General features: G+C 30.0%; 5 protein-coding genes across 5 annotated transcripts; all 5 read left to right on the top strand.

Annotated features, from left to right (window-relative positions):
* Positions 1 to 50: 50 nt before the first annotated feature.
* On the top strand, positions 51 to 2,595 carry LOC124490463 (acid phosphatase type 7). Its single transcript, XM_047052978.2, has 5 exons — positions 51 to 954; positions 1,026 to 1,229; positions 1,289 to 1,497; positions 1,586 to 2,368; positions 2,434 to 2,595. Exons 1-5 carry the CDS (start codon positions 858 to 860, stop codon positions 2,497 to 2,499), a joined length of 1,359 nt encoding a protein of 452 aa, XP_046908934.2. The 5' UTR covers positions 51 to 857; the 3' UTR covers positions 2,500 to 2,595.
* A 197-nt stretch (positions 2,596 to 2,792) lies between these two features.
* On the top strand, positions 2,793 to 4,618 carry LOC124490850 (acid phosphatase type 7). The gene is made up of 4 exons (XM_047053414.2): positions 2,793 to 3,047; positions 3,118 to 3,327; positions 3,401 to 3,609; positions 3,684 to 4,618. The coding sequence occupies exons 1-4, from the start codon at positions 2,966 to 2,968 to the stop codon at positions 4,557 to 4,559; spliced, it is 1,377 nt and encodes a 458-aa protein (XP_046909370.2). The 5' UTR covers positions 2,793 to 2,965; the 3' UTR covers positions 4,560 to 4,618.
* Positions 4,619 to 4,790: 172 nt separating this feature from the next.
* Positions 4,791 to 5,671, top strand: LOC142597291 (uncharacterized). Its single transcript, XM_075734799.1, is given in 3 exon segments — positions 4,791 to 5,124; positions 5,183 to 5,409; positions 5,411 to 5,671. Coding segments are annotated over 3 exon segments (531 nt in total). The 5' UTR covers positions 4,791 to 4,907; the 3' UTR covers positions 5,498 to 5,671.
* LOC124490851 (uncharacterized) lies at positions 5,642 to 6,526 on the top strand. Its single transcript, XM_075734798.1, has 2 exons — positions 5,642 to 6,021; positions 6,081 to 6,526. The coding sequence occupies exons 1-2, from the start codon at positions 5,763 to 5,765 to the stop codon at positions 6,455 to 6,457; spliced, it is 636 nt and encodes a 211-aa protein (XP_075590913.1). The 5' UTR covers positions 5,642 to 5,762; the 3' UTR covers positions 6,458 to 6,526.
* Positions 6,527 to 6,872: 346 nt separating this feature from the next.
* LOC124490849 (uncharacterized) lies at positions 6,873 to 10,010 on the top strand. Its single transcript, XM_047053413.2, is given in 5 exon segments — positions 6,873 to 7,996; positions 8,073 to 8,376; positions 8,378 to 8,463; positions 8,529 to 9,463; positions 9,527 to 10,010. Coding segments are annotated over 5 exon segments (2,259 nt in total). The 5' UTR covers positions 6,873 to 7,437; the 3' UTR covers positions 9,902 to 10,010.
* The last annotated feature ends 377 nt before the right edge of the window (positions 10,011 to 10,387 follow it).

The following is a 10,387-nucleotide window of genomic DNA, read 5'->3' as shown; positions in this document are numbered from 1 at the left end:
TAAAAAAATTTTGCCATAAAAAACAAAATGATGATTTCAATTGCCAATATATAAACCAAACATGAAAATCATCGGCCGGAAAATTTTTTTTCTTCTGTTTTTTTTTATAAAATGCCAAAAATCGATCGTAATCATCATCAACAATCGAATTTAACATTCGATTTCATCTTGATTTTATTAGCCGAATCTATAATCCGATATTTTTATCGTTCATTTCAAACAAACAATTTTCGTGTTTCAATATTTTATTTTCTTATCAATATAGCCATCACCATAGTTATATCGTTAACTTTCTACATGGCCATCCAACATCATCGAATCCAAATTAAACGTGAACTTATCTATTTGATTATGTTTTTGCTGATAATGATTCCTACATTCACATTTCTTGTATTGATGGAAAAATTTTCCAATTTATTCTACGATAAACAATTGATTGGTGAAATTAAAAATCGTTTTCAACATATTCAACGTCGTCAAATTGATCGATTTATAACCGATGCATTTGTTAATTAATTTGATTCATTTCACTGAGAATCGATTAATAAAATTTCCATGGACCGGTTTTTTAAGCACTTATTATTAATTCCATTAATTTTGTTTTATCTGTTTAAAATTTATATTTCACAATGAAAATTTTAGCAACAAAATAAAATACATGTTGTTTTTATCTTTATTTGATAAAAAAAAAATTTCCACTTATGATTGATCATAAGCTTTCATCAATTTTTTTCATCCGTTTGATTTTCTTATGATGAAAGGAAAAAAAATTTATATTTAAATATCAATTATGGCACTATTCTCTTCAATTCGTTTGCAAGAACTCATATGCAAATTCTTAACGTAAAAAATCGAAGATGAATAAAATCTCGATGATAACCATTCTTTTGGCTGCTACTTGTTGCTGCTTGAGCTTGGTTCATGGAATTGAACAAGTTCATATTTCACTTGGAAGTAAGTTTTTCTTTCAAATTAATTTATTTGATTTAATTATTGATTATTGATTTATTTGATGAATTTATTAGCCAATGCAACCGAAATGATTGTTACTTGGACCGAACCACAAAAACATACTGATATCGATATCGATGCAGTTGTTTATTATGGTCGAGCATCATCATCTTTTGATCAAGCAGCCATAGCAAAATCTGAACATTTTAAAGATGATGAAACCAAATATACCACGTTTCGTGCATTGTTGACTGGGCTTGAATCAGATACTCGATATCGTAAGACAAATTAACTTTATCGATGATTTTATTTGGCTAATTTTGGATTGCAACCCTAGATTACAAAATTCAACTTGATGATAAGGAATCATCTATTTTTGCATTTAAAACACTAAAATTGGATGAAAACTGGTTGCCCAGATTCGCTATTTACGGAGATCTTGGTTACGTCAATGAACAATCACTGCCATATCTCAAAAAAGATGTCGAAAAAAATATGTTCGACGTTATCTTTCATATTGGTGATATCGCTTATGATCTTCAGGATGTATGTGAGAAAATTTTAACAAATTTCCAATTGCAACACTAACTATTAATAATTTGAATTTGAATAATTGAAATTTTCTTTTTACAAGGAAAACGGTGAAGTTGGAAATAATTTCATGCGATCAATTGAATCGATTGCTTCCAAAATACCGTATATGACATGTCCAGGAAATCATGAGAGACATTCGAATTTTTCTCATTATGATTCAAGATTTTCAATGATTGGTGATCGTAGCCAACCAAATCACCAAGATTCATTAGACAAACGTATCAATAATCATTTTCATAGTATGGAAATTGGTCCGGCAACAATAATCATGTTTTCAACTGAATACTATTATTACACTTACTATGGTTGGGAACAAATTGAACGTCAATATCGATTTTTGGAAAAAGAATTGATACGTGCCAATGAAAATCGTAATAAACGTCCATGGATTATCGCTATGGGTCATCGTCCACTTTATTGTCTTAAAATGGGTGATTCTTCATGTGATCATCAAACAATGGAACGACCAGAAATTCGTCAAGGTATACGAATGCATGATCAAGGCGAACGACAATATGGCTTGGAAGATTTATTCCATAAATATGGTGTTGATATTCAATTCTATGGCCATGAACATTTCTATGCAAGAATGTTTCCTATCTATAAATATCAAATGTACAAAGGAAAACAATCCGATAATCCATATGATCATGCTGATGGACCTATTCATATTACGACAGGTAGTGCAGGAAACAAAGAAATACATCCTTTATTCAATCATCTAAATGAATGGGTAGCACATCATTTTTATGATTATGGTTACACGCGTTTGATTTTCGAAAATCAATATCGAATTCGTTTGCAACAAGTCTCTGATGATCAGGTAAGATATTGAAATTAAAAAATGAATTTGCATTTATTTGGTATTCTCATTGTCTCTAAAAATAGCATGGAAAAGTTTTGGATGAAATTGAAATTATTAAAAGTTCTCCACAGCCTCATTGGATGCCTTGAATAATGATAATCGATAATGATGATTGATAATTGTTAACTAATGTTTATGTTTCTTGAATAAATCAGTTAGTTTATTATTAAACTCAATTTTATTTATCTTTTTTGTGTTGCTTTAAAATCAATCAATCGATAGAATTGTTTGATAATGATATGATAAAATTTTTCATTGTAATCTTATCTAGTCTAAACAATACGATCCAATGTCAATTTGTTGGTATTTCATCCATTTGATTTGATTTGATTTAATCAATCAAAAAAATCTCACTTTAGTTCACTGTCAAAAAATTTCAATTATTGTCATCATCATCGTCATTAAGAATTTATTCAACCAACTTACTACAACAATGAAATCAATTTGTGTGCCAAAATAACAATCAAAATGAAATTATTTAAATGCATTTAAAATAGTTATCCTTTTTTGAAATCAATTATTATTACAACATCATCGATGATTTAATCAACAACAATGAAAATGTTATTGGTTTTTGTTTTTTCAATTTTTTTCTCAATCGTTGTGGCAATTGAACAAATTCATCTTTCACTTGGAAGTAATGAGTGATTAAACTCTATTCATTCATATTTACAATTTCTAATACTGTTCATCTCATTTTTTTTCAGCTGATGAAACTGAAATGATTGTTACATGGACGATACCTGAACAACAAACACCATTACCTCATCAACAAGCACGTGTACATTATGGCAGCAATAATTCTAGTGGTCAATTACAATCGGTCAAAGCTGAAGTAGAACATTTTGATGATGATGAAGCTGAATATTGTACATATAGAGCTTTATTGAAAGAGCTTAAACCAAATACAACTTATTGTAAATTATTTATTCATTTTTCATCAATTTTCATGCTAATTATCAATTTACGGTGAATTTAATTTGTGTTTAGATTATTGGATTGAACAAGAAAAGAGGAAATCCAATCTCTATCATTTTAAATCATTGCCATCTGGAAACAAATGGCTACCCCGATTCGCTATCTATGGTGATCTTGGATACGTCAATGAACAATCACTACCTTATTTGAAAAAAGACGTGGAACAAAACATGTACGATGTAATTTTTCATGTTGGTGATTTTGCCTATGATCTTCCTTCTGTAAGTTTTTCGATATTTTGATTCTTAGATTTCCTGGATTGATATGTTTTATAATTTATGTGAGTAATATATAGGAAAATGGATGGTGTGGCCATAATTTTATGAGATCAATTGAACCGGTTGCTTCCAGAGTACCATATATGACATGTCCTGGAAATCATGAAGAATATAACAATTTTAGTCATTATGATTCACGTTTCACTATGCTTGGTGATCGAACCATGCCAATGCATAATAGTTCATTGAATGATCGTATTAATAATCATTTTCATAGCATGGATATTGGTCCAGCACATATTATTATGTTTTCAACAGAATATTACTATTATACTGAATATGGATGGAATCAAATTCGTACACAATTTGAATGGCTTGAAAAAGATTTAATCCAAGCTAATAAAAATCGAGCCAAACATCCATGGATTATTGTGATGGGTCATCGTTCACTTTATTGTCTTAAAATGGGTGATGATTCTTGTGATCATCAAACAATGGAACGACCAGAAATTCGACAAGGTATTCACATGCATCGAAGATATAATTTACCAAGAGAATATGGTCTGGAAAATTTATTTTACAAATATGGTGTTGACATACAATTCTATGGTCATGAACATTTTTATGCACGTTTGGCTCCTATCTATAATTATACAGTTCTTAGTGGAAAACGTTCAACTAATCCATATGATCATCCACAAGGTCCAATCCACATAACGACAGGTAGTGCTGGCAATCTTGAATTACATCCACCATTCAATCATTTGAAAAGTTGGGTCAGCTGTCATTTTCTTGATTATGGTTACACACGTTTATTGTTTGAAAATGAATATCATATTCGATTACAACAGGTTTCCGATGATCAACATGGTGAAGTTTTAGATGAGATTGATATTGTAAAAAGTGCACCACAACCACAATGGATGCCACAAAAAAAGAAAATTGTTTCATAAAACAAAACCAATCAATTCAATCAATTTAAATGAATTAAATGATTAAATGTTTCGTGTATTTACTTGCTGATTCATTTATTTATCATGCAATTGACAATGGAATGGACTCAATTACAATGTTGTTCAATTATTGACAAGGTCGATTGATAATTATTTGATCTGTTGTCTTTCCACGTATTCTGCTGTTTAAACAAATATTAATCATTTATCGATTCGTAAATTTGTAAATTGAAAAACAGAAATTTTTTTCTCAAATTTTCATTTTTAAATCCCAGTGATTTGTTTCTATTCAGAATAGATGATTTGTTGTTTCACCAAATCTACATTGTGATATACATCATCAACGAAATGCAGACTTTAAAAAACTTTGAAATTCTAGCCTTTTTCCTTTCACTATTGTTTCATGTTTCATTTTTACAAGAACTTGAAACAAATGTTGCCAATAATATTGGATCTGAGAATCAAACTGTTGTAGTGGACAACAATGAATCAAAAATACGTAGTGTCACTAATCGTATGCTGGTCAATGTTCGATGTGCATTCTATCAAAAAGCTGTCATTCCAAGTATGTGTTTCGTTGAAATAATCCTTTGATTTAATTATTTTTCTCTTATTTTCACCAGTGACCAGAATGTTTAATTTATCAATAACAGTACCATCAGATATTCCTGCACAATGTCCACAAATTCAAAATTCTTTAATCATAAATGTAAATACGACTGAAAATGAAACAGAAATTGAATCATTGGAATCCATCAATGAAAAAATGGAAAATTCAGCTGAAATGCCAATCGAAGAGGATCAATCCGATTTAGAAAAATTCGAAGATGATAATAAAAATAACGATATTGTCACGGGGACATCCATCAACTGAACAAACAATTGGATCTATCATTCGAAAACAATCAGGAATCATTCAATCGAAACCAATGAATTAGATCATCCAGTTGAATGATCAAGTATATTGCGATGACCACATATATCTATGAATATTTGTTTTTACCAAATTTTTTTTTTTTTGGATTAATGTCATTTCATCATATCAGCCAACTTTTCAATAATTGTTGAAATAGTAGAATAGAAATTATTAAAAATAAAAATTGTTCATCACATCATACATTGACTTTTCAGTCATCATTGAGCATTTATATATATAATCCATTAACATATACACATTTGTTAAGATTATTATGGACGTGAATAATGAGTTATTTAATAAATTATCTTTGGTGGTGGTTGTGTATTGTTGTTGTTGTTGTTATTATTGAAATTAATAGGATGGATATCTTCATTGAATCAAAATTGATTATACAAAACGAAACTATAACACCAAAGAAAGCATCGAGAAAATTCGTTCAAACTGCACCAATTTGGGAACCACAATCATCACAATCACCATGTGTTATTTCGAAAAGATTATTTCTCCTTTTATTACTTCCAAAACCTTTAGTTCGTAAATGTCGTAAGTAAAATGATGTATGACAAAATTTGTTTTTCTCAATAAACTAATTTGTCAAATAGTTGTAACAACAACAGAACCACCATTTATAACATATCCTACTTATCCATATTATAATTATGATGATGATATATATGGAATAATACCACTTTCAAGTGGTCAAATAAATCGTAGACCATCATATATAAGTAGAAATCCAGCTAATAATCAATACAACGATCGCAGAAGGCGAAGACGACGACGACGACGACGACGACGCCCAAATCGTACTCGACGACAACGGAAGAGACCAATCAATCAACGTCCTAGATGGATGGCAGTTGCCAAAAAACGTCCATTAAATCGTAGGAAAAAAATTGATGATAACTACAATGATGATGATGATGATGATATGAAAAAATCAAAAATTGTCACCGAACAAGTTCATACCCTACTTTAATACAGTAATGACCCGCTTAACGTTGTTTTTTACCTTATTAAATTGTATATGAATATGAATAAATAAAAACTTGCTTAATGCTGTCAGTTCCGATATAACACTGTAAAAAAATTCTTGGTTTTTTTGAAAATCCTCGGTAGAATCATCAGATACTGATACTGTATATTAAGTGATTATATAAATGATAAGAATCGATATCATTTTAAGATGCTTAGCGCTGTTTCGCTTTATGTTCAAAATTTTTTGACTGTAGCATCCTCTTTAAGCGGGGTACTACTGTATATCACACGCAAATTTTTTTTTTTTTTTTTTTTGATAACTTTTTGTCTTGATCGTATGATGGCGATATGATTTGTTTTTTTGGAAAAATAAAAATTATATATTCCAACGTGCGAATTACAAAAAGCACATACACAAAGATTTGTATTAAATGAAAATTTTTATTTTTTTTTTTTTTTGATTTTCGATTTTGATCAATCAATCAATCAATCAATTTGTTTCGTATATTATCATCTATATATGTTGTGTTGTCATCTTCCTTGTGCCCTTGGAATAGGCTTTGAAAAAACAAGAGCAAACTAATAATATTTTTATCGAAAAAAATGAAATAAAATCATTCATTCGAAAAAATTATTATCATTGTTAACGATTTGAATCGGGTCCAGATATCGACATTTTTTTAATGTTTTACGGACTAATCTTGCTCATAATTGATACAGATTTGATATCATCAATTTGTTGTTGATTTGTTATCACAATGTCTCACAATAGATATTTGATATATGGAATCAAAAAGAAGAAGAAAAAAATTTACTTCAGTCAAATCACATGTTGATCGGTAAAAAGGGCGAATTTTTTTCATTCAACAAAATGTTGAATCAAACGGTTTTAAACCATTGCCGATGCTACAACTATAGTTTTTTTATCTTAATTGAAAAATTTCCATCAAGACAAGACAATTTCCTTTCCTCCTTGGTGTGATGTCTCAATCAAATGGTTCGACCGGCAACGGAACCATGGCTGATGATCATAATAAACATAATGAAAGTGATGATGAAATTACGCCCAAATCTCAATTTTTTATCGGTGTATTGATTGTCAAACTTATTGTGATTTTTTTCGACATCATTACATTTCCAATCTATTATCTGATTCAACAACCATGGATAGCAATCAAAAAACAACGTGAAGTAGTGGCAGCATTGGAGAATCCAAATGATCCATATTCTTCTTATGTTCGTGTAGTGGATAATTTCCGTAATCATTATATATTGAAAGCACAAACAATACCAGAATCACAACAATTGGTCCTGAAACTGAATCCAAAAGATATGCCAATTTTGGCTACAAGAAAATTGATTAATGTTGTAAAACAAACTTCAAGAAGTGGCAAACAATTTCTAAAATATCATCTTGGTGAATATGAATGGATGACATTGGAACAGGTTGACAAACAAATCAGTAATCTAGCATATGGTTTTGTTGCTGAAGGTGTACAATTTCAACAAAAGGTTCTCATCTATTCTGAAACTCGTTTAGGTAAGTCGTATTTGGTCGTTAGTTTTTTTTTGCATGATTATTGATCGACAACACTATCATTGATTGGCAATTATAGAATGGTTCCTTTGTGCTCAAGCATTGTTTCGAATTGGTGCAGTTGTAACAACTTTGTACACAACATTAGGAAAGAAAAGTGTATTATATGGAATACAAGAAACAGAAGTTGAACATATTATAACCACAAGTGATATGTTACCAACATTACTAGAACTTATTGATCAAATGCCATTGGTTAAAAATATTTATGTCATTGAAATACATCGTGGTCTATTGAAATCTGAACCAATAACAGAAAATGACTTTAATAAAAAATTAGAAGGCCAAAATCGTCTTATTAAATTAATAACATATAATCATCTGGCAAAAATTGGCTTATCTCCGTGAAAATGAACTTCATTATACGAGGCCAAAACCATCGGATTTAGCCGTGATACTTTATACTTCTGGTAATGATTTTGATAATTTAGATGAAAATGTCACATGATATATCTTCTTGCTTTTCTGAATATAGGTTCTACGGGTAATCCAAAAGGTGTTCTTGTAACTCAAGAAAATCTCATTGCTGCTATGCATGCTGCATATGCAATTTTGAATCAAGAAATCATTGATGAATATGATTCACATATATACTATGCCATATTGCCATTGTCTCATATATTTGAACTCATGGTCGAATTGGCATTATTCTCTGTCGGTATCAAAATTGGTTACGGTTCTCCTCATACCATGTTGGATAGTTCAACAGCTATCCTAAAAGGTCAAAAAGGTGATTTGAAAATATTAAGTCCAACCATAATGGCTGCAGTTCCATTGATTATGGATCGAATACGAAAAGCAATCACGGATCGTTTTGAAAAAAAGAAAAGTGTTTTCATGAAACAATTGGTCAAGTTTTTTTTGGCTTATAAAAATTATTGGCTCGAACGTGGATTTGATACACCAATGGTAAATGAATTAATCTGTAAACGTTTGAATGGAAATCTTGGTGGTAAAGTTAAATATATGATATGTGGTGGTGCACCTCTCAGTCCGGATACACAACGTATGATGAAAGCTTTTCTTAATGTACAAATTTTGGTTGGTTATGGATCATCAGAAACGTGTGGTGCTGCTTCTTTAATGAGCCTACATGATCTATCCATAGGTAATGTTGGTACACCATTGAAAGGTGTCAAAATTCGTTTGATAGATTGGACCGAAGGTGGATATTCGGTTCACGATAAACCATATCCACGTGGCGAATTGGTAATTGGTGGTAAATCAATTTCCAAAGGTTACTTCAAACTTCCAGAAAAAACTGCAGAATCATTCGAAGATAAAGATGGCATCTGGTGGTTTAAAATGGGAGATATTGGTGAGATAAATAAAATTGGTGCCATCAAAATTATTGATCGTAAAAAAGATTTAGTTAAATTACAATTTGGTGAATATATTTCATTGGGTAAAGTATGTTTGTAATAATTATATTTTATTTCAATTAATTATCAACCAATTAATTCATATTAATAGGTGGAAACGGAATTGAAAGTTTTTTCATATGTTGAAAACATTTGTATTTATGGCGATTCAATGCATACATATGTGATTGCATTGATATCACCATCACGTGCAAATTTGGCCCGTTTAGCACAAGAAATGAATAAATCAAATCTGTCGTTCGAAGAACAATGTGAAGATCCAGAAATATTGAATAGAATTCTTACGGAATTGAAACAATTCTGTGCCGAAGTTGGTTTGCACAAAATGGAAACACCACAAAAGATAAAATTATGTTCCAAAGAATGGTCAATGGACAGTGGTTTCTTGACCGCTTCTCTCAAGATTAAACGTCGTGAAATACAAAAATTTTATGAAGAAACTATCAATGAAATGTATAAAAATTGAAATAGAATTTATTTGAATTCATCATAAAACTCGTGTGTTTGTGTGTTTTACGATGTCATTGATTTAATAAATGCTGGAAATTATCCATTTTTTCATCCAATAAAAGAAAGATTATTGGAAAGTACATTAAAATATCATCACAATGAAATATTCAATCAATACTCAATCGATGACGTCAACACAATACAATACAATTACATTCGAGATTACAGAACCGGATGGCTTTTTTCTCAACAATCCATGTAGATAAATAGAGAAAGAATATATTGGTTGATTTTTTCCATTTTAAACCCAAAATTTTCCCAGATTTCATTTTTCCTCGAATAATAATAATTTGATGAGTACAAATTCATTATTTCATTGAAAAATGATTATTTTGTTGTTGTTTTTGTTGTGGTGAAAAAAAAGAAAAAAAAGTTTATTTTTAACACAAAAATATTTACAATGTAGTAAAACATACTCAAAAGAAAAACAAACGATCGCTGA

Source organism: Dermatophagoides farinae, chromosome 10 (assembly GCF_024713945.1).
Source record: "Dermatophagoides farinae isolate YC_2012a chromosome 10, ASM2471394v1, whole genome shotgun sequence".
NCBI lineage: Eukaryota > Metazoa > Arthropoda > Arachnida > Sarcoptiformes > Pyroglyphidae > Dermatophagoides > Dermatophagoides farinae.
This window is presented reverse-complemented; position numbering and strand designations above follow the sequence as displayed.